The following is a 26,335-nucleotide window of genomic DNA, read 5'->3' as shown; positions in this document are numbered from 1 at the left end:
GAGAAAATGCAAAACGCAGAATGAGGCTTATAATGCCCAATATGGCAATTCACAGTCTTACCATCTTTTTGAATGGCTCAATTTGAATCGACCACATATACTGGACCTTATAAAAATCCTAGGAAAATCATTTGATAATAGATACCGACAGGTTAAAGAACATATAGATATAGACGGTTCATGTCGTTTTTACTTTAGTGTCGATCACTTGAATATGGGTTCCGTTTGGTATTTTAAGGAAATGACGAGACGTTTGCTTGTAGACTTTGCAGAGATACCTGAATGGGAAACCATGTACTCTCGTATACGAAATGTTATTCATAAAGAACATTATGACTCGCTTCAGGATTTGATCAAAACCATGGCAAAATTACAAAGTCTGTTTATGAATTTAGTAAAATTCATATTGTTGAAGAACGTGTGGAATTACCTTACATTGTTTAATTTGTCTGTGCCTCTATCTGAATACAAAGAAAAACCACTCCAACTGTCGCTGTCATGGAACAATCAAGAGCATAAGGCGATAGCAATTCATATTGAAGCAATTATTGGTTTTTTTAATTTAAAAGACGATTTAGTATTGATATTCCTCAAGTATCTGTTTACAATGCCAGTAAACTTCTTTACTAATGTCCAGTTTAATAAAGTAGCAAAAGAACGCCTCTTCGGATATATGGATGACATTTATTCACAAGTATTCGGTTGTAAAACAAAACTTGCAAGGTCCTCCGAACTCATCACCACGCAATACATAATAGATCTACCTACGATTATTTACAAAACAGACGAAATTTATCGTATGATAAACTTAATGCCTTCCAATGATAATCTAAAAAGATACAGTATTTATAAAAGTAATTTGAGCATTTATATGTTTTATTACATGACGGCCCACCAATATTTTGAAACGCAGGGTGACATAGATGTTGATGTCATTCAGTCGTTTAACAATTTTTCAGATGATTTTTTGGGAGGAACAAGTTATTGAATTCTTACAAAAATTGTGGTTTTTTTTTTTTTGTGTAAGCAATGTTTGATATTGTATTGTATTAATTTTTAATTTTATTTTAAAACTTTATCATCCATAAATTCACCGCATCTTATGTTAATCGAAATAATTAAAATTAATCCACTTATTTGACTTTGAAATGTCGATATTTTCTTGGACTATTAGGTTCATACGAAAATATATTATAAATTATTACAGCATTTAAATTAGTTATTTTTCTAGTTAAAGACGTATTATTAAATAATATATATTTCATAGTATTATTATTACTATACACAAATATTTACGCTCTTTTAGCGATTTTCCAGATATATTTCAGATACAAGTTAGTAACCTCTGATGTAAACTGTCATTTAGCATCGTTTAATCTTGCAAAGTGTTAAAATGTTAAATTTTAAATTTATTTCAAAATGTATTGATTGTATAAATTCAACGTATTTTATAGTTCAATGTAACAACTAAAAATATGTTAAATAAGTGTCTATGAAATATAAAAACAATTATGCATTTTTAGTTTCGAACTATTTGCCAATATCCTTGCTTTATCTGCCTATCTGCCACATTTATTATGTATTCTACTGGAGCGTATCTACTATCGAAAAAGTAGTCTGACGAATAGCAAGTTATTCAGACCAAATTAACAAATATATATAGTTAGGTTACAATTGGCAAATGTAGCCATGTTGTTACAAATGTAATAACATGGCAGTTGGTACAATCTTGCACTGAATTAAAAAAAAAAACAACAATAATAAATCAACACATCATGGCGAACAAAACAACTTGTTTTCCATAAAAAAAGTTAAACTATAAAAATTGAATTGGTAAAATATTTAATAAAATATGTAATGCTAACAATTATTTGTCGTTTGTCTACATTATCAAACGATACAAAAAGTATCGTCCGTAAACATATAAAAAATACAAGTATCGTAAAATGTTTTCAAATATCATTGTTTTATAAAATTTTCTTTACATTATATTATGTCTGTACACATTACAAATAATACCATACACAATTTTTCGGCTCGTTGTTTATCAAAAAATAAGTGTTTTATTTGATTATTTCGTTTTGTAGTTTGTGTGGGTACCTATTCAAATATTTCAACTATGTTCTTTCATGACCATAGAACACTGATGTTCCAATAAAGATAGCGAATAACTATTATGTATATTAAAATACATTATTATTTTTTATTAATTAATAAAGTAAAAAAGTAGTTTATTAAGGTTTTTATCAAAAAACTGTATTTCCTATAATATTGGTACTATAATGCACGCAAATTCAAACGTTCAAAAACACAAATAATACATCGAGGTAAAACGAAAAAAACACATGTTTTTCATAAAAAAAAAAGTAAAGCTATAAAACATAAAATGTAAAATAGTAAAACTATAAAAATTGTATTTGTAAAACCCATCCTTGTCCTTTACGTAAAAATCTAAAAAATGTACAACGCTAACAGCTGTTTGTCTTTTGTTTATATTTCGAAACACTTATACACAAGTTTTAATCAAAATTAAAAATGTTAGTAGTGTAGCGGTCACGATGACGCGTGAGCGCTAACGCGAATAAATGAGCTCAATTAATATTAAAAGAATAGATAATAACAAAAAGATTTATTTTGATTAACAAAAAAATGTAGTAAGCAGAAAAGCGCAGAAAGTTCTCGGACGTCTACACTCGGTGGCGTCGTTGAGAGAAGAGGTCGATGGCCGGAGGACGGTCCCGTTGCACGCTGTCGATGGTAGTGGGCGCTTGAGCGGTGTGACCAACCGTCTTCACGGGGCCTGCCGCCACCGGGGAGAAATTATGTGGTGGTGCGCCGCCACATTACTCCCCCCCCCCCCGGCAAAGAAGAAAAAACAGACCCGTTTGTTTTTGATGTCGGAAGGTGATTGATCGATCGCATCGCATAAGAGTGGTCGATGAGTGGATCGTCGCGTAAGATGAAAGCCGGCTTAAGTCGGTCCACGGAGATCCAGGACGTCCGGTTGCCGAGCTGCAGCTTGAAATCCTTGGGACGACGTTCGAGCACGGCGTACGGCCCTTCGTAACGGGGTTGAAGTGGCGCGCGGTGTGCGTCGATCCGGACAAAAACGTGGCTGACGTTGTCGAGCTGAGTGGGCACGAAGATGCGCTTGCCCGAGTCATGATCAGTTCCCTGTATAGGTCGAAGTCGGGCCATTGAATCTCTTACCGCGGCGACGAGGTCATGCGCCGTCGGTTCGGGCGGCGCCGAGTGAAACAGTTCACCGGGCAGCCGGAGGGATGTCCCGTAAACCAACTCCGCCGGAGCCACGCCGATGTCCTGCTTGACGGTGTTCCGCAGCGCGAGGAGAACGATCGGCAGGTGTCGTGTCCAATGCGGTGACTCGTATGCGGTGAGTGCCGCCTTGAGCGTCCGGTGTAGACGTTCCACCAAGCCGTTGGCTTGCGGGTGGTATGGGGACGTGCGGACGTGCTGAATGCCGAACGTGGTGTTGAGTGGTCTCATAAGCTCGGACTCGAACTGCCGTCCCTGATCTGTCGTGACGACATCCGGGACCCCGAAGCGAGCGATCCAGTTTGACACGAGAGTGGAGGCGACGGTTTGTGCGCACATACTATCGACGGGCCACGCCTCCGGCCAGCGCGTGTAACGATCGATACAGGTGAGCAGATATTTGGCGTTGTTGGACGCGGGCAGTGGACCTACAAGGTCGAGATGTATGTGCCCGAACCGGCGGTCTGGGGCCGCAAACGGTGCTAGCGGTGATGTAGTGTGCTTGTGAACTTTGGCCCTCTGACATTGTTCACACGTTCGGACCCATCGGCGTATTTCCCGATCCATACCGGGCCAGACGAAACGTGCCTTAACGATTCGGCTGGTGGCTGCGCGACCGCCATGAGCCTGCCCGTGGAGCGTTATGAAAACTGCGCGTCGGTGGCACTGCGGGACGAGCAGTCTCGTCCGGTTATACGCTACGTCGAAGTAGACGGGCCCGTTCGCTGTCTGGCGCGCTTCGAGGTCTAGTGAGGTTTTTGTGACGCCGGAAATGATGTCCCTGAGTTCTCTGTCGTTCGCTTGGTCGACTGCCCACTGATTGAGGTCCGGCAGGCCGTCTTCGAGAGTTGCCAACTCGAGGCGTGAAAGGGCGTCGGGCACCACGTTACTCTCGCCGCTGACGTGTTCGATGTCGTGGATAAACTGAGACAGGAAAGCGACATGTCGCGCCTGACGATCGATAAGTTTTTCCGCTTTTTGTGTGAACATAAACAGTAACGGTCGGTGATCAGTCCTGAGAGTAGTGAACCTGCCCTCGATCGAGTGAACAAAATGTCGAACCGCTAGGTAGGCAGCGAGGAGTTCGCGATCGTAGGTGCTGTACCGTGTCTGCGCGCCGGTGAGTTTGCGCGAGAAAAACCCGAGTGGTTGCCAGTCGTCTCCGGAGCGCTGTTCGAGTGTTGCACCCACAGCGATGTTCGACGCGTCGGTACACAGGCGCAACGGTGCTTCGTGATGTGGATGCACGAGTCGTGCTGTAGCGGCGAGAGCTTCCTTGCAAGCTTGAAACGCTTCGCGCGCTGTGTTTGTCCACGAGAGTGGGCCGTCGCGTTTCGGAACCAGAGCGGTGATGTCATAGAGCGGTGCTTGAAGTCTAGCCGCGTTCGGGATAAACCGATGGTAAAAATTCAGCGACCCGAGAAAACGCTGCAGCTCCTTTTTGGTGTTCGGCTGCGGCCACTGACGGATGGCACTGACGCTATCCGGGTTCGGGCGTAAGCCCTGCGCATCGACGACGTGTCCGAGAAACGTGAGCGTACGGGCGGCGAAAACGCACTTGGCCGGATTAATTGCAATGCCGAACTTCTCGAACCGACCGAGGACGGTGCGAACGTGTTCGACGTGCTGCTCCGCACTTGCAGACGCGATGAGGACGTCGTCGACATAGGCGAAAACGTAATCGAGCCCAGCGAGAATTGAATTCACTAACCTCTGAAACGTTTGTGCGGCGTTGCGGAGTCCAAAACACATTACCGGAAACTCGAAGAGGCCAAACGGTGTTGTGACGGCGGTCTTGTGGACGTCGCTGGCAGCGATGGGCACCTGGCGGTAGGCACGGACCAGGTCGAGTTTGGAAAAAACTGTTTTGTCTGCCAAGTTCGCCGTGAAATCGTGGAGGTACGGCAGCGGGTACCGGTCCGGAACGGTGACGTGGTTAAGCCGACGGTAGTCTCCACAGGGTCGGTATGATCCGTCTTTCTTTGGAACCAAGAGAAGCGGGCTCGCCCAGGAACTGGCCGAAGGGCGGCAGATACCCTGCTTCTGCATGAGTTCAAAATCGCGTCGTGCGATGATGAGTCTGTCCGGCGGTAATCGTCGCGGGTGGGCGAAAAGCGGCGGACCTGTCGTTTGGAGCACGTGCTCGACTCCGTGAAGAAATGTTTCCGGGACGGGCGACTCGCGTGTTACACTCGGAAACTCTCGGAGTAATTCGTTCCAATCGTGGGTGCGCGTGACGGTGAACAGCGGGGCGCTCGTGGAAACCGCGGAAGTCACTGCACAGGTGACTGTTCGTTTGTCGGTCGGGTCGACAAGGCGATGTCGCCGCACGTCGACAAGGAGGCCGAAATAATGAAGAAAATCGGCCCCGATGATGGCGCGCGAAACGTCGGCCATCTCGAACGTCCAGGTGAACGTTCGTGAGAGCCCGAGGTCGAGGTTGAGCGTCTTGGGCCCAAAGGTTTTTATATGCGTTCCGTTGGCAGCTGTGAGGCGGACGTCGGATGGTTGTCGTGAGCTGCGGTCGTGGGGCATGACCGAAATCTCGGCGCCCGTGTCAATAAGAAACAACCTGCCGGAGCGGAGGTCGTTCACGTGTACCCGCGTATTTTTACTCACGGCATGCAGGGCGGGAGTCCTGTCCGTGACGCCTAGTTTTCCGCCGGCGCGGAGGTAACGTGGTCCTGCGCCTTTGGCTTGAAATTACACGGCGGGCGGCAATTGCGAGCGCCGTTGCCGTATTTCTCGTGGTAGTAGCACGCCTGTGTTGGTTGCTGTGCGGCCCACTGCGTCGATGAGTGTTGTCGCTGCCGCGGGGCGTCCTTCGACGAGTTGACAATCTTTGTCAGCGACTGGACTTGCTGAGACAGCGCTGACACCGCACTAGCCAAATCTGCCATTTGGTCCTTGGAGAGGGCGTCGACGGACTGGGGGCTCGACGCTTCCATTACTCTGTCCGCGCGGGAAGCTAAGGAGTCCAGAGGGGCGTCGAGGCTGGCGATGATGGCAATGACGTTGGACGGCAGCTTCTGTAACCAGAACTCTTTCAGGGCTTCCTCGCCGATACCGGCGGGCATGACGCTGCGCATGTCGCGGAGCAGTTGTGACGGCCTACGGTCGCCCATGCCCCCGGGTTTGACGATCTCTCGGAAGCGAACGGACTTGGGTAGACTGTAAGCGTCGATCAAACGTGTGCGAATTGCATCATACGACGCGGTTGGCCCGAGGAGATCACCGATGGTGCGGACGCCATCTTCGTCCAAAGTCGTTTTAAATTTTGTCAATGTTTTTATCCAATTTCAAATAAAAAAAATTATTTTTTATATTTAGACGCCAAGAAGTTCTCCCGGAAGCAATATAGAAGATCTTACAGAGGTAATTCATCATGTAAAACAAAAGTACCCCAAAACTGTTTTAGGTGGTTTAGGAATATCGATGGGTTGGTAAGTAACTGTAACTGTTATAATTGTTTATATATTAAACATTTTTGTTTTATAGTTCGTTGTTAGGAATTTATATGTGTTCTAACGATCAATATACTCATAAACATTTGAGTGCTGCAATGTTTGTATCAGTGGCTTGGAATATAAAGTCTTCCGCATCATCTATGTCAACAAGTACCATGAACCGTATGATTGATTCGTATTTTACACGTTGCCTAATACGATTTGTGAAGAAGTTTGTCATTTTATATTCCGCCATTATAGTATTTTTTTTTATGTATAACTTATACATCACATTTAATATTTCCATTTAGGAATAGGAAAGTCCTTGACTGTCCAAACCAAAAGTGGAATTACAATGAAGTAGTTAAGGTATGAAGACGTGTAACGGTTTTGTCTAAAATATAATTTACTCAATTTTTTTTTGATTTCAGAGTAAAACTGGAGACGAGTTTTGTAGAAATTTCACAATTAAAATGTTCGACTACGATACGATTGATGATTACTATGATTCTTTTTCAATACATGACAAAATAAACCGCTTTCATATACCATGTTTGTGTTTGAGTGCTGCTGATGACCCTATATCTTTAAAACCCGGTAAAATTATGTTGAAATATTGTTACCATGATAGAACTACATCTTGCATACATTATTATTTTTTATTTTTATTATAAAACTTAAGTTAGGAAATGTTTTTCATTTACCTAGTTACAATGTGATCTTAATTTTTCCCATTTTTTTTTTGTTTTTACCCCCCTTTTGAAACTTAAATGTTAACGTATATATTTTTTATCTTTTTAAGTTGAGAATATTGTATTACAAATGTTGACTTGTCGATAACGAGTTTCGGTTATTTATTTTTAAAGTTATTAAAGTTTCATGTTTAGAGCAGGAGGAAAGGTGGGGTGTAGTATTATTTTTATCTGCGCGCATTTCCCAACCGCACTTCCTCTCCCATCATAACTTTAAAACTCTTATAAATTGAAAAATGATCATCCGAAACTGGTTACCGACCAGTCAACATTTTTAGTAAATTATGCTCAATTTAAAAAGATAATAAAATATATATATGTTACCATTTAAGTTTCAAAAGTTGCTATCAAAACAACTAAGTCGGAAGGGGGTAAAAAAAAATACTGAAAAATTGAGACCACATTGTATAATAACAATATGAAAAAAAATTCTATTTTATTTCTTATTAAACACTATGAAATATTGAGTGGTTCATGTTAAAAAAAATCACCCTTTATATCTGTTTAGTTTATGCACTAAATAAATACATATTTTTAAACTCCGGGCCGATTTTTTAAATGTAGAATTTTCGGAGAACTTAAATTGTACACAATAAGTACTTTCAGACATTAATTATTGTCAATTTTAATTTTAGATGTACCTATAGAACTAGCTTCCACTACAGAAAATGTTGCTATTTTGTTAACTGCAAGAGGAGGACATATTGGATTTTTCGACAATTTTAGACCGTTTTCAGGAAAGGATGAATTCATGATACGACTTATATTGCAATATTTCGAAGCAATGTTTGAAAACGATAACTACAAAAAATTTACAAATTGACTGATCGAACTTGACTCATATTTTTGTTGGTCATACAGATTGAGTTAAGAACAAATATATGATAATATTTTATACATAATTATAATTTATGAATATGATTAGATAAAAAGTTGAAGATCTGGGGTACAACTCATTTATTTGAAAAATGTATTTAAGTGCTGGTTTGAAGTGTACTGGTTTAGACTGTACTATCTTTTTTTTTTTTGTGTATTTTTATTATTATTGTATTATTTATTAGTGCACGACAGGTTTTTTTTTTATTTTGTTTTATGGGCTGAGAGCTAGACTTTAACACTAAATCACTAAATTCAGAAATTTTTAATTTTTTAAACGGTCTGAAACCTAACAGTCTAATTTTGTAAAAATTATTAAGTATCTGTTTAAATCCACAAATAAGCTACAAACTTGATTTCAATGGTTAATAAATCTGTTTATTGTAAAATACATTAAAGTAAATGACAACTCGTAATTAGAGCATTATGAAATTTGTGTTTAACCGAAATACAAATAATGTTATATAATTTTAGTATAATTATTTCATTGATTTCTGATCCAAATTATTATAACTGTGTCTTAAGTAATTGTACTCTATTGTTTATGTCATTGAAGCTTACTTGCCACCATGTGCCCTCAATTTCTCTGTATACTTTGGCTGATGATCCATCCCATACGGTACAAGTACCATTAGAGCCAGTCTTAAAATCTTTTTTATTAGATGATGGGAATTTTGTACACATTAACAATGCTATCAAACGACACATGCCCAATAAAGAGAGACCATGTTCATATCTATCTAAAAAAGTAAAAACATTTTTTGTTTTTAATTTACTAAAATATTCTTACTAGTTAATATATTTCCTTATGGCGCTAGATACCGTGCCTTACCTTGTAATGTAAATAGTGTCAATATTATAGAGTCATGATATTTGTCTTGTGATAAAGTATGTGTTTGTAGTAACTAGATATCGTTTTACCGACGACACATTTATATTGAAAACATCCCTAATTTGGTTTATGTTAAAAATATAAGTTAGCTATATCCTTGTTATATTGTAGGGAAATATTCCTATAAATCACCTTGTAAAAGAATATATATATATGTAAATAATATATTTGTAATGCGTGAGTTCTGTAATTATAAAACAGTTAAAATGATTTGAGTTACAGTGATATGAATATTTTTAAGTCTTTATCTCATTTTAAGAAATATTTCTATATATTATTAATTTTTACCGTTAGGTTAGGCTAAGTTAATTTATAACACATACCTGATGCACGGGTGATTCTAGTTGTCAAATTTTCTGAAGTATGAATCCTCCTTTCTTCAATAAGATAGGTCATATTCTCAAAATCTACAAAATTATTAAATAAATAAATAAATTGTTGGTCCCGATTGGTACATAATTGTAATGTATTTCTAAGAACTGTGATAGTATTCATTTTTTTGTACTATCCACTATTAGTATTAAAGCACGAAGAAAATAATTCTTTTTCATTTGAATTACACTACAAGTGGTCTGATCGAATAAATTCGTATTTTAATAATAAAAAAGTATCCAACAAAAGCGTGGATTTTGACAGTTATTTAATGCTATGGGCTTTCTGTTATAATACCAAACAACAAAAACCTGCATTGTAGTAACAAGTGTTTGTTTATCAACATGTTGTGTGACGTTCGTAGTTACGATTATTTTTTAATTAGAGATAAAATTGATTTAGGTCGTTAAAAATAGTATGGTAAATTGAAATGTCACACTCAAATTCCCCAAATAAAAGTTTACTTTATTGTAATTATTGTGTCAAAACAAGAAGCAAATGAACTCAGAAAGATACAGAATGAATCATCGATATTTATGTCTATACAATATAAAGCATTATTTATTATTCTTGAAACGGATATATTTTTAAAAATCTCATATTTGAATGGGTCTATATAATATATGAATTTATTAATTGTTTGAAAACTATATAACTCTATAAAAATGCATACATATAGCACGTCTGATTATTTTTTTTATGGCTGTTCCAGTAAGACGTCTTCTCTCCTCTGCAAGTTGTTTTAAATAACGTCTATCTAAGACTGCAAAATCTGCGAAAATTATTAATTGACCATTTTCAAACCAAATTTAGAAGTATTTTTTTAATATTTTATCAATTACTATGTATAGGCTTTACAATAGTTTTATCGAAATTCAACGTGTATACTGTCTACAGATTTACTAATCTGTTTTTAATGTATTATTGTTATTATATTATCTGTCACCATTTATTAGTGGTCAGTTTCTATTGAATATTTTGAATTTTTTACACTTTGTCATATTTGTAGTATCTTGTTTTGTTTTAGTGTTAGTTTATATCTACAATAATGTGTGTTGTTATTTTTAAACCAGTATAGTCTAAACCAAGCATTGTAGAAATTAGCACAGTATGAAATTATTAAAGTGAGGTGCAGTGTCTAGTGTGAACATATTAGAATCAAGGCGTTTATTTGAAATAGATTTTATCCGATTAAGTCAGTACAGTGAGGTCGGGGCATAATGGGGCCGCAATAATAAAACCGCTTTCAAATAAACACTTTGCTGCTAATATGTGGACACTGCCTGCGCCTTACATTTATACTATTTTACTATGCTTGGTTTAAACTGTACTAACCACAGATTTGCATCTAAGCGTTTATTTAAAAGCAATTACACGACTTTCAGATTTAATAATTATGTAAACCTATGTCCCCACTATAACCCGACCCCCTACTGTACTTTGTTTTTTTTTAAGTTCGTCCATAGTACACCAGATTGTTTATCACTTTCGAAACTACTAAAATCAGTACAGTAAGAAATAGGTGATTAAGATTTTTTTTTTAATATTGCGAAGTGGTAAATTGTATTGTACATTAGCTGTTGTTAATAGCTGATATTTAGTCATACCCTCTTTACCAAGCTAAAACATTTATTTACTGAAATTGTCGCGTTAAAAAAGTTATTTATAAAGCAAATGCCATCTTTATAATAAGCCAGGTATATTTACTACTATTCAATAAATTTGTATGTACTATATTTTCTTGTAGTGGCATTAGCCACAGGAATCACTGTAACAAAAATCATAAAATATTTATAATAATGAAAACTTGTTTTATACTTTATCCTTGAGAAACACTCTCAAATTAATTAATACAAAAAATAGCACAGTTTTGAGTGTTCTTGAAATATGACCTCTAATTATTTAAAACAAACATTGAAATAGACAAAAAGAACGACTTTCTTCGAGTATATGTTAAACGGTTGCCCATCTACTTAAATTTTTTTCCATTTAAACAGATGCTAAAAATAATTGATCGACCATGTTATTAGTCAGCTTAGGTGAGGTTGCAATTTTAACCCCCCTACCCTCCTTTTGCAGTTGCTATCCACGTCTGCTAATCATCACTTCTTGTTCAGGGCATTAAATTCTATCTTTAACGGAGGAAACGAACGTTAACCGTATATTAGACAATAATGACACCATCTGGATTTCGGTGGTTTTTAAATTAGGAAGTCATTTGCTTGAAAAATATTAAAATTGATATTTACTTAGATCATGGCTTATTTCTGTTCCTATTTGTCTTTGATGGCCTATAGCATCTATAATTTCTAGAAAAAAGTTGTAATATACATATTATTATGATTGAAACCAATATGTGATTATTGATTATTTAAAATATATTTTAATTATGAATCTGTGTAAAGAATTTCAAATATAAATGTAGTTACCTCGTTCGCTGTTAAGTGGTGCAAAGTCTAAAATTAATACCAACAAATTGTATACTTAATGAATATCAAACAACTGTGTTGTAATATTCCCATAAAATTCTATAGTGAAGCTTACCCGGTACAGCGATCATATAATTCATTTGGTCTGAAATTGACATTATTATATAAAATAGATATTTATTAGATTAAAATTGAATAAGAGGACGATGGTCTAGGTAGTTAAATTTTAAAGAAAGCGCTCGATTAAATTATTGCTGAAGTAAAGCTAGCGAAGATGGTTTTTCAAAGATGTCCCAATTAGATTTAGGAGAAAAAAAAGATTTTTATCAATAATGAATATGAATAAAGATTAATTTTTGTTGTAATTTTTAAATTCAAATATTTTTTTCTACTGGCAAGTCTTTTTTTTTATTATAATATAATTATAACTACCAAGCGTAAAAAAATTTTCACAGGCCATTGATTTAATTACATATTCTAATCCATCTGGAATAAACAAAATAAGTTTCATAACAAAATTATAATAGATATATAAAAATCATCAAATAGAATTACACCATTCTTTAAGCGACGACCTTTTAACTTAATGCTACTCATCGCATGTTGGGTTAAATAATCATTGCCGTGGATCAAGTTTCATTATGTATATTTAAAAAAACTGCTTCGTTAAAAATAAGATTAAATGTTTTTATTTTCCTAACATAATAAATTATTTACTCAGTAGTTGGTACACTGGTACATTACATATACCTCGCGTTTTCTTAACAAGAACATTATGTAAACAATATTTTTTTTATTTATAAATTGTTTTTCAAGCAGGCAAACAAAACTGTTTTATATTAGTAATTTAGTTTTACATATTTTTTCCTAATAAACTATGTGTATGATTATACATAATATGATTATACTCGTATTAATTTTAAGTACAACTTACTTTCTACATTCTTACTTCTTACTAAATCATTGTGAATTCCTGAAGCTAGATGTATGAGTCTGTCTGTAATGCATTTTTTTTCTCAATATGTATAAAATCAGACAAATTTAAAATCTCAAAAATTTAGACAGAATGATAAAGAAATGTTACCGACTTGCAAGGGAAACCGCTCTTATATACTCCACTGTAAAGAAAAGTTAAATAATATTTTTACTACCTCGGTAAGTACGGAAATATTATAATTACTTAAATCAGCCGAAACATTTACGAAGACACATGTCAATGTTAAAAGGGTTAAATGTTTCATTTTATCTGCAAACAGTAATTAACATAAAATCGATTCATTTAGGCTATACACTGACATTCAAGGAATTGCAGACGTGGTAATGACCTTTGTTTTTAAGATTATGACTTGTTTTGTACAGGCTTATAATATGTGTGCAACAAGAAATAAGTCAATTTGATTATTGTGTTATGGCAGGTCTAGAAAATTAGAAAAACTTAATAAAACCATTTGAAAGCGTAAAATATCACAACTTTTTTAAGTTTGATAGTAATACTTGCTTAAACCATTGCAATGATAGTTAAATATGGTTTTCTTACGACGGAAACAATGACATCTTGGATAAATTGTGCAGAATTGTTTTTTCGAATTTTATAATGTTCTAATCGTGTTAGAGTTAAAATATAAACCGAAGACTGCGCCTGAAAGAGGAGCTAAAAAATATACATCATAATGTATAGTATATGTGTCAGTACACATATACTAAAACATATACACATATGCTGCAAAACAAGTGCAACAGTACAATGCTAAAAAAAAATCACATAGAAGCCAAATACATTAAAACATGGTATGTTGATTATACACCACTTGTGTTAGCCCAACAACATTAAGTAGTATAGAAAAATAGGTTGATGTTTATTTGTATGAGTATGTGCGGTGTGGTTGAATACGTTTATCATAAACAAGGCCACAAGAACAAAACAAAACTGAATTATTCGTTAAAAAAAAACAAAATATTGCCACTTAAAAACCAACTGCTTCTCAAAGTCGTTTTCAAAATGTAGCGTTACTGTTGGGAAAGATAATTTCGGTACCTACTACTTATGTTTAGCATGTATGTCAGTTGAGAATGCATTTTGGAGATTGGAAGGTCAATGGAGATACTTGCAATTGTGAATGTAATTTATAAAGTCAAAATTATAACAATTATTTCACACTAATTTTATAATTGTTTGTTTTTTCAATGTATAATCTACTTGTGGTCAAAGTAAAGCCATACGCAATAATAATAATAATAATAATACACAAGCAACTAAAGTGTTATTATGCAATACATTCAATTATTTGACAATAAGGACAATTAGTAAAATATGCAAAAAATATTTAAATATAAAATAAAAATTAACTATATAATTTTAGAAGTATTATAGTTAGTCTTTTTTGTCTATGCTATCTAACGGTTCCTTGAGTGATATTATTTTATCGTAGGTTTCATTATCGGCTACCTGCTAATAAATGCCATAAAATTATCTGTATTTTATTATCTCACCGTGTCTATCGGTTAAAACACAATCACTGTTATAGTCAGTATCAGTTGTTTTTGTATAATATGCTGGAGTTGTTGTGCTTATCCACAATCCTAAGAAGTTACACATCTGGCTTGAATTGATACCTGGTTCGTTTGTAGCTAAAATTTTAAAAAACATTTTATTTTAAAAGTATTGCCATATTATGTATTTTACTGGCTACTACTTTTCTTCAAAAAAACAAAAAGAAAACCCTTAGTTAAATAATTAGCGTTAAACGCAACACATAAGCGATGGACAAAAACAGTTAATCGACAATTAAAGAACAATACCTAGACTATTGAAAGGTAAAATAATTTTAATTATAATGTTGTCATATATTGTATGTTAGGAAATGAATCTAGCCAAAAGTATGTATATGAGTTGTGTTAGTTCTATAACTGTGTTATATTTTAAGAACTACATGTATGTGTTACTGTTATAAAAATGAATCGTTAGTATTTATGACTGTAAAGTATTCAGCATTTATATTATAATTATTATTTAAAAAAATATATATACTATTGAAAAAAATTATTTGTATAAATGATCTTTTTTTATTCTACATTTATATTTACCTAAAACCCTTTTAATTTTATTTTTAAAACTTTTTCAGTAAGAAGTCTTCTTGCTTGTCCAAGATGGGTCAAATTTGATTTTCCATAATGTGCAATAATTCATAAATAACCGTGTTGTCAACGAATGATAACACTACTTGGTGAGTTGCTAGTTAGTAGCTATTAGTTGAGGTTTCAACTCTAGATTTGGTTTTGAGTTATTTCCGCAGTTAGTCAAATAATTACTTATAAAACTCATAGACATGATATTAGTGTTGATTTGAACGAAATTTTTAGGAATAGTTTAGGTAACATTCGGCAATAATCAATTGGAAGTTGGCAAACAGTTTATATACAATCATTTTTTCAACAATGCAATGATATTTTGATTTCAAAAGTTTTTAGATCAGAAATGGTACTTGACAGACACATCTAAGACTAAATGAAAAAAAAATGATGTCTTGCAAATCAAAATCGAGAGGTGTTTCTCTTAGCATTTTACGGCCTATTTAATTTTTTGAAAAATAGTCGAAACACTTGCAAACTTGCGTAGGAAGTTTCTTACAAATACTATGCCAGATATAAAAATCTTAATAAATATCATTACCAAATTAGGAATCGAGCATTTACTTTTTTCGGATTTTTAATTGAAAAATTACATTTAGTGTAGATCTATCACACACACCGTTTACTAATTTCACACAAATCTAGAATAAAAAAAAAAAAAAAAAAAATACCATACAAGTAATGAATTTAATTTTAAGGTTGCTTATCAGCTTTATAATAAGCTGCAATTAATGAATTTAGATATTATTGTTTGACATCATTATTTAAGAATTAAAATCGATTTTTTTCTCACACTAAAATCAATTTTTTTACGAAAACTAATTATGCAACCAATTTATTAACTATGTAAATTATATGCTAAATTATGTATCGTTTCATTGTTTTACACAAGAAAAAATTGTAATAAAAAAATGAGTTAACTGAGTCAAATAAATTAAAACAAATGAAATGCAACCGACCTCTAAAAAAAGTTCAAAATAATGCTAAAATATACTATTATGCTACATTTATTGTTATTCATTATGCACTTTTCCATTGAAATTTCTATTGAGTTTCACAAGACAAAATTTAATTATATCTATTGTTAATTAATATGCATCTGACCTCTAAACTAGTGTAAAACCGCAAAGTTAAAATGAACTAAATAAGACATATCTTGTGTAGTTTTCAAACAGTGCGTTTTAATAATAATTATATATAACGTAGATAATAATTCTGCATACTTTATTTCCTTTACTTTTGTTAAGATTTTAATCAATTGTATAGCTGTTATTCATACAATGGATTTTTTTGTTAATCAAATATTCAATTTAAGTGGTTTTTCTTTGCTCGGTGTTTTCGGATCAACTGCAATTATTGGATTCACATATTATTATTTGACATCTGTAGTCCAAGTAAGTAGTTATACATATATTTTAGAGATTTGACAATTTTTAAAATCTTAAAGTTTAAACATAAAGATAAAACAACAAGAGTGTAATATAGACTCTCTAGTTCCGGAAAGACAATAGGGTAGAATAGGTTTTCTTTTAAAAACCTTAAGACCACAATTGTTTTAAGTATAAGACTAATGTAAGATACAACCTTTATCGTACGACTGCAAATCACTTTTGAGATATCATTTTAACTTTTTAGTCTCATTATAATATGTACTTGAGTAATAAACACTGTTTCAAATTTAAAAATGTTTATTTTATCTGTTCTTCATTTTTCCAAATGAAACTGTGCATCGCCGTCGTTCCAACTATCCACAACCCACGGCTATAAAACTTAGAGCTGGACTTCAAAAACGGTTGTTAGTTTAAGATCATGACAAAAAAGCCTAATAACATTTTAAATATTCACACAAAAAGTACCAAAATACATCTCCTTTATAATATTTTACTTGTTAAGTTCAAATATACTGAAAATTTTGACCGGTCAATAACCAGTTTTATAACTATTTATTAACAATAGTGTAACTATGTTATCGCTAACATTTTAAATAATGTGTACAATTATAATATACAAACAAATTGTTCACTTAGGAACCTAAATTACACTGCAAAGAAGGCAATTTCAAGAGGTTTCTTTACCAACATGTGCCTCTAACAAAAGCAAAAATGTGGCCGTTGGTATTGGGTTTTGAACCTCATGTGAATTCTCTGATAGCAGCTTTTATGCGACATTTATTTGTGCCATCCATAAAATATGACAGGTACATCTCAATCATGTTGATGTTATTGTATGGCATATTTTATTATGCTAATTTTTTCTAGAGAATTACTGGATCTCAAAGATGGCGGTCAAGTAGCATTAGATTTTTTGGAACCAAATGAAAATTCAAAAAATGGAGATGTCACGATTTTGATATTACCTGGGGCTAACAATAATTCTAGAAGTGGGTATGTAAGAGCTGCATCATTAGCCCTGCAAAAATCTGGATTTCGAGCAGTTGTTTTTAATTATAGAGGATTGGGAGGAGTCAAATTAAAGGTTAGTGATAATATTACAAATATTTATACTGATTGAGAAAGTTACATTTCATAACCAATGTAGTTTAGAGTAGTTTATTTACTGAGTGTAAATAAATTTGATGGATGAATAACTAAAATAAAAGATAAATAACATCAATTTTTCGTTTCAATCAGTTTGCAATAATTATTGTACTTTCAATGTATGATAACATTATATTGGTCTTTTAATTTTAGTTTTTTATCCAAAACCTCAATCAATATCTACTATGTCGTTTTTAAACCAAACTATTAAAAAAACGCTATAAAAATGCATCAGATTCTAAGCCAGCTTACTAAAATACAACTCCCATCGAGTAGGCAAAAAAACGAAAAAGTCCTTACTTAAATTATTACACTTATAATTTCTTCGTATAAGTCGTTTTAAATGTTATCAATTTTTTTATCGAATTTAAAAAAAAAAATTATTTTTTATACTTAGACGCCAAAATGTTATTCCGGAAGCAACATAGAAGATCTTACAGAGGTAATTCATCATGTAAAACAAAAGTACCCTAAAACTGTTTTAGGGGGTTTAGGAATATCGATGGGTTGGTAAGTAACTGTAACTGTTATAATTGTTTATATATTAAACATCGATCTACAGCATGATAACTTTTGTTTTATAGTTCGTTGTTAGGAATTTATATGTATTCTAACGATCAATATACTCATAAACATTTGAGTGCTGCAATGCTTGTATCAGTGGTTTGGAATACAAAGTCTACCACATCATCTATGTCAACAAGTACCATGAACCGTATGATTGATTTGTTTTTTACACGTTGCCTTATAAATTCTGTGAAGAAGTTTGTTATTTTATATTCCGCCATAATAGTATTTTTTTTTTTATGCATAACTTATACATCACATTTAATATTTCCATTTAGGAATAGAAAAGTCTATGACCGTCCAAACCAAAAGTGGAATTACAATGAAGTAATTAAGGTATGAAGACGTGTAACGGTTTTGTCTAAAATATAATTTACTCAATTTTTTTTCGATTTCAGAGTAAAACTGGAGACGAGTTTTGTAGAAATTTCACAATTAAAGTGCTCGACTACGATACGATTGATGATTACTATGATTCTTTTTCAATGCATGACAAAATAAACCGCTTTAATATACCATGTTTGTGTTTGAGTGCTGCTGATGATTATTTATCTTTAAAACCCGGTAAAATCATGTTGAAATATTGTTACAATGATAGAACTACATCTTGTACATATTTTAATTTTTTTTAACTATAAGACTTAACTTAGGTAAAAACATTGAAATGATTTTCGCCCATACTCAACTACTTGTTTTTACATGCTTTTCTTTAGCTCGCTAACACGTACGTACGTTTGTACGGGTATATTTCAAATCTTGCAAAATTAATTAAACCCACTTCCCGATGTCGTAGAGTGCTGAAACTTGGCACAGACACTCATCTCGGATGACAATACAATATCCTGTAATCATATTAGGATTCGGGCAATCAGGTCGCCCTACACAGGATCAAATGTTGGGGTCATTTCACTAAAATTTCATGTTTTTTCAAATCTTCTAAATTTAATTTAATCCACCTCCTGATATCATAGAAGGCTTAAATTTAACCCAGACACTCATTTTGGATGACAATACAGTGTTCCGTCAATATATTGGGACCCAGACATCCAGGTTGCAAATGCCGTGGGGTCAAATATGGGGGTCATTTCACTAAAATGTCATTTTTTCTTTTTCAAATCTTCTAAAATGAATTTAGTAATTTATTCACCGATTATTAAGTATCTTTAATAGGTCTTAAAATAAAATAAATAAATAAACAAATTTTAAAAACTAGTTTTTCTAAAAAATAGTAAAAAGTGATCTAAAAAAGTGAAAAATAATGTTATTACAAGAACAATTTACCAATCAATTGTAGCACGTTTAATTTAAAATATCAATTACTTTGAAAACAACCGAAAATTAACTACAATTTTAAATAATGTTAAACATCTTTCATTTTTGACAAAAGAGAAAAGTGTGGACCCTATTAAACAAAGTCCCAATTTATAGAGTTAAGTATTATAAAAATGTATGTGTCACACACTAATATTAAATCTAATTTAAATTACAAAAAAACTTACAATGTAAAATATTTTATGATACAATTTATTAGGGACTTTGTTGAATAGGGCCATTAATTATTGTCAATTTTAATTTTAGATGTACCTATAGAACTAGCTTCCACTACAGAAAATGTTGCGATTTTATTAACTGCAAGAGGAGGACATATTGGATTTTTCGACAATTTTAGACCGTTTTCAGGAAAGGATGAGTTCATGATACGACTTATATTGCAATATTTCGAAGCAATGTTCAAAAATGATAACTACAAAAAATTTACAAATTGACTGATCGAACTTGACTCATATTTTTGTTGGTCATACAGATTAAGTTAAGATCAAATATATGATAATATTTTATATATAATTATATTTTATAAATATAAATAGATAAAAATTTAGATAAGAATACAGTAAAACATTCGTCTAGTTGAAGATCTGGGTATAACTTATTTATTTGAAAAATGTATTTTAAGTGCTGGTTTGGACTGTACTGGTTTAGACTGTACCATCTTTTTTTGTTTTGGTGTATTTTTGTTGTTATTGTATTATTTATTAGTGCACGACCGGTTTTTTTTTATTTTGTTTTATGGGCTGGGAGCTAGACTTAAACACTAAATCACTAAAGTCAGAAATTTTTAACTTTTTAAATGGTCTGAAACCAAACTGTCTAATTCCGTAAAAAGAATTAAGTATCTGTTTAAATCAACAAATAAGGAACAAACTTGATGTTAATCGTAAATAAATCTGTTTATTGTGAAATACATTAAAGTAAATGACAACTCGTATATTAGAGCATTATGAAATTTGTATTTAATCGAAATATAAATAATGTTATATAATTTTATTCCGTTGATTTCTGACTGTTTTATAACTGTGTCTTAAGTAATTGTACTCTATTATTTATGTCATTGAAGCTTACTTGCCACCATGTGCCCTCAATTTCTCTGTATACTTCGGCTGTTGATCCATCCCATACGGTACAAGTACCATTAGAGCCAGTCTTAAAATCTTTTTTATTAGACGATGGGAGTTTTGTACTCATTAACAGTGCTATCAAACGACACAACCCTAATAAAGAGACACCATGTTCATATCTATCTAAAAAAATAAAAACATTTTTTGTTTTTAATTTACTAAAATATTCTTACTAGTTAATATATTTCCTCGCGGTTCTACACACAACTACCTTTCTTGTAAAAAAAGTTGCTTCTGATAGTTACATAATTATATTAAATTTCTACCTGTGATAGTATTCATTTTTTTTGTACAGCCTACTATTAGTATTAATGCTCGATGAAAGTATTCATGTTTTACTTATTTTATTACCACTTAAAAAAGTAGACAGCAAAAACGTGCGGTTTAACGGTTAAATAATGAAATGATTCGATGGGATTTTGTGATAAGTACCAAACGACAAGAATCTTCATTGTAAAATATTGTTATCTGTTTTGTATATTTGTAATTATTATACTTTTTTTGCATAAGAAGTAAACATTTACTTACAGGTCGTTTAAAATTTTGCGGTAAACATAATAGCCGTCACACTCTTATTCACCATAAATAGTTATACTTCATTATAATTATTGTGTCGAAACAAAAAAAAGCAAATTTAATTTTTAAGACTTTTTGGCATGCTATTAAATACATATTTTATTTGTCCAGGGGACTTAGACAGAGGAATAAATAACTGTGTAAGGTCTGTAATTTTGTTACAGTAGAAATAAACTAAATGTCCATAGTGCATAATGAATTTTAGATAATGGTGTCTATAAAATATTATGCATTAATATTATTCTTTGAACAGAAATATTTTTTTAAATCAATTATTGGAATTCTACAATAATTTTTACCTATAACACGTCTGATTATATTTTTTAAAGCTGGTCCAGTAAGACGTCTTCTCTCTTCTGCAAGTTCTTTCAAATAATGTCTATCCAAGACATCAAAATCTGCGGAAGTTATTAATTGATCGTTTTGAAATCAGAATTATTATTATATTATTTTGTCTACTGATTTATGTATTGTTTATTAACGTATTTTATCTGTCATTGGTCAGTTAATATTGTACATTTTGAGTTTGATATAGGTACTTTGTTATATTTGTAGTATTTTGTTTTGTTTTAATATTAGGTTATCGTTTTGTTTCGTTGTTCTTAATTTCCCATTTGTTGTTAACTTTATTACATGTACATTCTATAATACCGAAAGCCGATTAGGGTTAGTTATATAAATAAATAAATTTGAATGTGGTATGTTCCGTTCTAAAATTATTTAATCGCTTTAATGCTAATGTGTGCACCTCACTTACTATCTTACTGTGCTTGGTTTGGACTGTACTGGTTTGAAAAAAAAAACCATAGATGCACATATAAAGAACAAAAAACAAATATTTGTAAAATGGTAAAAATTAAATACAATAGTAGTTGAATAGTTATATAGTCACGCCATCTTTACCAAGCTAAAAGTTCAATTTATTGTAATTGTTATGTCAAAAAAATTATATGTAAGGTGAATGTCATCTTTATAATAAGCCAGGTATATTTAATAAATTTGTAATTACTATATTTTCTTTTAGTGGCCTCAGCCACAGGAATCTCTGTAACAAAAAACAAGGGACACTCTAAACCAAGTTTAATTAGGTAATTATATCTCTAACTATGTGAAATTGCTTATACCCTGCTCAATAATATATCCATGCTAATAAATTATCAACCATTTATCTACTCGGGTTAGGTTAGGTAGATCTCAGTAGTTATTAATTAAAAAAATTGTTTACTTAAAAATATTTAAATTGATATTTACTTAAATCATGGCTTATTTCTATTCCCATAACACCTTGGTGGCCTATAGCATCTATAATTTCTAAGAAAATAATTAATTTACATATTGTTATAATAGTTGAAACCAATATGAGGTTATTGATTATTTTTAATATATTTTAACTAAGAATATGTGTAAATAATTGTAAATGTAAATGTAGTTACCTCGTTCACTGTTAAGTGGTGCAAAGTCTGCAATTAATACGAATAAATGTTATGCTTAATGGATATCAAAAAACTGTGTTGTAATAATTCTTTAAAATTCTATAAAAAAAGATTACCCGGTACAGCGATCATATAATTCATTCTGTCTGAAATTGACATTATATAAAATAGATATTTATTAGATTAAAAATAACTAAGAAGACTATGGTCAAGCTAGAACAAGTTTAAAGCATGTGCTCGATTATATGATTTCTGAATTGTAGCTAGTGAAGATGGTTTTTCAGAAGAATTCTGAAGCAAGTGCTTTGCTCGATTATATCAAATAGAGTGGAGACGTTATGATTATACGATTGAAGCTGGCGAGGATGGTTTTTCAAAGAGATCCCATATATATTTGAGAGAAAAATTTGAATAAAGATTAATTTTTGTTGTAATGCGTATATTATTTAATATTAATATAATGATAACTACCCAGCGTATGAAAATTTTCACAGACAATTGATTTAATTACATATTCTAACCCATCTAAAATAAACAAAAAAGGGTTAAGCTTTAACAAAACTTCATACAAAATTACAACAGATACAAAAATCAAAAGACTACACCATGCTTTAAGAGACGACAATATTTAACTTAATGCTACTTTTCCCGTTGGGTTAAAATATAATCACTGCCTAAAGTCAAGTGTTATATTTGATTTTCATATCTTGAGTATGTACTCAGTGTTTGGTACACTAATACATCACGTATTTTCAATATAAACATTATGTATACAAAAATGTTTTATGTATAAGCTGTTTGACAAGCAGGCGAACAAAACAATTTTATATTGGCAAAATAGTTTTAAATATTTTTTTCCAAATAAACCACTCGTATTAATTTTAAACACAACTTACTTTCTACATTCTTACTTCTCACCACATCGTTCTCAATTCCCGATGCTAGCTTCATGAGTCTGTCTGTTGTACATTTTTCAAAAATATGTATAAAATCAGAAAAATTTTAAAAACTCAAAAAATGTGGTCAATACGATAAAAAAAAATGTTACTGACTCGCAAGAGAAACCGCTCTTATATACTCCACTGTAAAGAAAAGTTCAATAGTATTTCTACCAACTCAGTAAGTACGAAAACAGTTTAATTACTTAAATCGGCCGAAACATTTACAAAGACACAAGTCAATAATAAAACGGTGAAATGATTCATATTACCTGCAAACAATAATAAAAATAAAATCGATTCATATACTAGCACTAAAGGAATGGCAGTCACAGTCATAGGAATAATGTATCCAAGGGAAGTAGGATAATGGTGCAGAGATTATCTTTGTTTTTGAGATTACCTGGTTTTCTTTGGCAACAGTAAGGTGGCTAATTTTTTCCATAGTAATATACGGTTACACACAAATTTACAGTCAATAAAGTTATAATTTCTAATAAATTATGTATTAATATATAATATATCAATTATTAAATTAATTATTTATTATATTAACTACCTATATTAATTTATTTATTAAGATATGTGAACAATTGACCAGTTGTGCATAAGCTGTCACGATTTTCGACCGTAGGTAAAGGAACCGCTTCTCCAGATATTATAAAAAAAAAAATAATGAGTGTTATCATTATCTGGCTATCGGTTTTATCGACGGACGACGGGGTCGATAATATTATTTAATAGCAAGTACTACATGCTACCTGTGTTGAAATCCCAAATGAATATGTATCAACATTTCAAATTTTTACAATGTAATAAGTAGGGAGCCAATTTATGAAAATTACAATTTCAAGCGTTAAATGTTTTTAAAAAATGTTGTCAACTGATTTATGATATTAAAAATAATTTTAAATTATAATTATACTTACTTAAATTATTGTTGAACTGAAGAAATCTCTGATACTATATTCACACTTCGAAAAAAATGTAGATTAGCGTATGACAAACTTATAAAATGCGTACTTACGTCTTTACGAAGTTAAAGAGTAACTTTTAAGGCGAGTTCAACTCGATCGGCAAAACTATTTAAATTTCGTTAAGTATCGTAGGCTAGATACAAAAATTGTAAATATTAGAAAAACTTTTGGAATGTGTATAAAATAGTACTAATATTTAATACTCTTGAAAGTTTAATAATAATTTTTAAGTGGATTTCTTTGTTGTTAAACTTGAAATTGGAACTTGTCGATGAGCTCATAAGTCGATGGAAATAGCAAATTCTAAATATATTTTGCAAGGTGCCTATAACAAATTATTTACATAGCTGGTTATTTTGGTCAAAACATTACATATTGAAATTATTAGTAATCCCTTTATTTTTAATTCCAATCTTTTGTAATTCATTGTTGCATACAGACGTACGTACAATTTTATTTATTATTTTATTTTTAATATAATAATAATATGTACTTTAAAGTTATATAAAATATGGTATACGTGCCTATATTAATTTATTTACATAGCTGGTTGTTTTGTTCAATATATCATAATATATTTACATTATTCTGATATAGAAATTAGAACATTTTCTCCTTTAAAATAATTCGCTAAACTGATAAAAATCGTAACTTTCTTATATGTTATTCAATATATATATTTTAAAATAAATTAAAAATAACATTTAACTAAGTTTTCCTTTACTTTAGAGCCTAAATCAAAAATAAAGTATTTCATGTACATTTAGAATGATCATTAGGAGCTTAGGCGAAAAACATGTAGTTCTATGACTTCAAAACTTAAATCTAATTTAAACATTTTTTTTTAGAACTTAAAGTAGCTGTAAATTTTTAAAGAATTTTAATTTTATACTTACACAATTTTATTATTATTTGTGTTTTGCTGATCAGCTTTGAAATTCCTAGTCTTTTAAAACAGAACGTGTATTACGCCTTTAATGATTATTGGCGATGGCAAAAATTGTATCCTATGCGTATGTGTAGAAGAGTTTCAAGACCCTTGACTTTGTATTTTATCATCGTTTTCAATAGTAAAGCTGGACTTTGTATCGGCAAAGACAAAGTAGCAGTTTGGAGAATTTTACAATTTTAGTTTCATACAAAATTAATAGTAGCAAACAAGAATACCTAAATTTAATTAAAAAGTTAATGAACAACGAAAGTTTTGACAAAATACAGAATATTAACAGATAAGAGTAGCTAGTAAATGCGGCATCCTAGTCCCCCAACAGCACACTTGGAGCAGAAAAGTAAACTATTTTGGCTTCGACTGACATGTGTTATCACCAAACCTTACCTAACTGATACGATATAACAGTGTTTAACTAAACTATAAAAAAAAATAATTGTATTTGTTATTGTTATTGATTTATTTTTTCTTATTCTTATTGTTTTACGCCGTTAACCGAATGCCACATGGAAATTATTAAACTGTCTGGTTCTAATATTAGGGAAAAAAAATCTGATTTTATTAATTAATTTAGGACAATCAATAAATCCGTTCAGCAGTTTAAAACCAAAAACAATGCAAGTTTTTTCTTTTGATTTTAAGGTTCTAGTCTTAAGAAGTCTAGTAAAGGTTGGTACGACCAATGAGGTCGATGTGGAACATTACCAACATCTTGTTGAAATTAATCGTA

At 32.1% G+C, this 26,335-nt stretch overlaps 4 protein-coding genes and 1 long non-coding RNA gene across 12 annotated transcripts in view; 2 read left to right on the top strand and 3 right to left on the bottom strand.

Annotated features, from left to right (window-relative positions):
- LOC126845700 (phospholipase ABHD3-like) overlaps positions 1 to 9,292 on the top strand; it is a 53,144-nt gene extending 43,852 nt beyond the window's left edge. Inside the window, exons 7-8 of one of the 2 annotated variants that reach the window (XM_050584836.1) lie at positions 7,154 to 7,319; positions 8,110 to 9,292. In XM_050584836.1, coding sequence (XP_050440793.1) covers positions 7,154 to 7,319; positions 8,110 to 8,297 — 354 coding nt within the window. In that variant the 3' untranslated portion in view covers positions 8,298 to 9,292. The remainder of the gene's footprint in view (positions 1 to 7,153; positions 7,320 to 8,109) is intronic. The other variant, XM_050584742.1, reaches the window with a different exon arrangement.
- LOC126846573 (uncharacterized) lies at positions 8,844 to 10,386 on the bottom strand. The gene is made up of 3 exons (XR_007686906.1): positions 10,288 to 10,386; positions 9,566 to 9,649; positions 8,844 to 9,090 (listed from the first exon to the last, which is right to left on the bottom strand). It is a non-coding gene; the product is annotated as an uncharacterized LOC126846573 (long non-coding RNA).
- Positions 10,387 to 11,692: 1,306 nt separating this feature from the next.
- On the bottom strand, positions 11,693 to 13,420 carry LOC126846498 (uncharacterized). Of its 2 annotated transcripts, XM_050586071.1 has the most exons (9): positions 13,369 to 13,420; positions 13,224 to 13,289; positions 13,132 to 13,161; positions 12,978 to 13,040; positions 12,476 to 12,529; positions 12,159 to 12,188; positions 12,044 to 12,070; positions 11,864 to 11,923; positions 11,693 to 11,746 (listed from the first exon to the last, which is right to left on the bottom strand). In XM_050586071.1, exons 2-9 carry the CDS (start codon positions 13,282 to 13,284, stop codon positions 11,736 to 11,738), a joined length of 336 nt encoding a protein of 111 aa, XP_050442028.1. In that variant the 5' UTR covers positions 13,285 to 13,289; positions 13,369 to 13,420; the 3' UTR covers positions 11,693 to 11,735. The 2 variants fall into 2 exon arrangements, with proteins under 2 accessions (XP_050442028.1, XP_050441938.1); XM_050585981.1 differs by lacking the exon at positions 11,693 to 11,746 and having other exon boundaries at positions 11,764 to 11,923.
- Positions 13,421 to 16,390: 2,970 nt separating this feature from the next.
- On the top strand, positions 16,391 to 21,177 carry LOC126845629 (phospholipase ABHD3-like). Its single transcript, XM_050584447.1, has 8 exons — positions 16,391 to 16,566; positions 17,200 to 17,369; positions 17,431 to 17,647; positions 18,107 to 18,219; positions 18,294 to 18,473; positions 18,555 to 18,612; positions 18,675 to 18,840; positions 19,855 to 21,177. The coding sequence occupies exons 1-8, from the start codon at positions 16,453 to 16,455 to the stop codon at positions 20,040 to 20,042; spliced, it is 1,206 nt and encodes a 401-aa protein (XP_050440404.1). The 5' UTR covers positions 16,391 to 16,452; the 3' UTR covers positions 20,043 to 21,177.
- LOC126846171 (uncharacterized) lies at positions 20,521 to 25,081 on the bottom strand. Of its 6 annotated transcripts, XM_050585598.1 has the most exons (13): positions 24,707 to 25,081; positions 24,609 to 24,653; positions 24,083 to 24,110; positions 23,886 to 23,951; positions 23,794 to 23,823; positions 23,638 to 23,700; positions 23,213 to 23,266; positions 22,858 to 22,887; positions 22,742 to 22,768; positions 22,560 to 22,619; positions 22,318 to 22,353; positions 21,608 to 21,706; positions 20,521 to 20,855 (listed from the first exon to the last, which is right to left on the bottom strand). In XM_050585598.1, exons 4-13 carry the CDS (start codon positions 23,944 to 23,946, stop codon positions 20,623 to 20,625), a joined length of 693 nt encoding a protein of 230 aa, XP_050441555.1. In that variant the 5' UTR covers positions 23,947 to 23,951; positions 24,083 to 24,110; positions 24,609 to 24,653; positions 24,707 to 25,081; the 3' UTR covers positions 20,521 to 20,622. The 6 variants fall into 6 exon arrangements, with proteins under 6 accessions (XP_050441555.1, XP_050441394.1, XP_050441476.1 ...); XM_050585437.1 differs by lacking the exon at positions 24,083 to 24,110; XM_050585519.1 differs by lacking the exon at positions 24,083 to 24,110 and having other exon boundaries at positions 24,609 to 24,642.
- Positions 25,082 to 26,335: the final 1,254 nt, after the last annotated feature.

The sequence above is a fragment of the Adelges cooleyi genome, unplaced genomic scaffold (assembly GCF_023614345.1).
Source record: "Adelges cooleyi isolate 19-005CV unplaced genomic scaffold, UGA_ACOO_1.1 ACOO_flye_CR_arks_rails_tigmint_CR_PRNA_1, whole genome shotgun sequence".
NCBI classification, from domain to species: Eukaryota; Metazoa; Arthropoda; class Insecta; order Hemiptera; family Adelgidae; genus Adelges; species Adelges cooleyi.
This window is presented reverse-complemented; position numbering and strand designations above follow the sequence as displayed.

Coding starts and splice junctions, on each gene's coding strand:
- LOC126846171 (XM_050585598.1), bottom strand. CDS start 23,946: ATGAATCATTTCACCGTTTTATTATTGACTTGTGTCTTTGTAAATGTT. Junction 22,769..22,857: donor TTATATGATCGCTGTACCGG/GTAATCTTTTTT, acceptor TATTAATTGCAG/ACTTTGCACCACTTAACAGT. Junction 20,856..21,607: donor TATAATCAGACGTGTTATAG/GTAAAAATTATT, acceptor TTATTTTTTTAG/ATAGATATGAACATGGTGTC.
- LOC126845629 (XM_050584447.1), top strand. CDS start 16,453: ATGGATTTTTTTGTTAATCAAATATTCAATTTAAGTGGTTTTTCTTTG. Junction 16,567..17,199: donor ATTTGACATCTGTAGTCCAA/GTAAGTAGTTAT, acceptor TTGTTCACTTAG/GAACCTAAATTACACTGCAA. Junction 18,474..18,554: donor CTTATAAATTCTGTGAAGAA/GTTTGTTATTTT, acceptor ATTTCCATTTAG/GAATAGAAAAGTCTATGACC.
- LOC126846498 (XM_050585981.1), bottom strand. CDS start 13,284: ATGAAACATTTAACCCTTTTAACATTGACATGTGTCTTCGTAAATGTT. Junction 12,530..12,977: donor AAGAAGTAAGAATGTAGAAA/GTAAGTTGTACT, acceptor TGTTTATTCCAG/ATGGATTAGAATATGTAATT. Junction 11,924..12,043: donor ACCACTTAACAGCGAACGAG/GTAACTACATTT, acceptor ACTTTTTTCTAG/AAATTATAGATGCTATAGGC.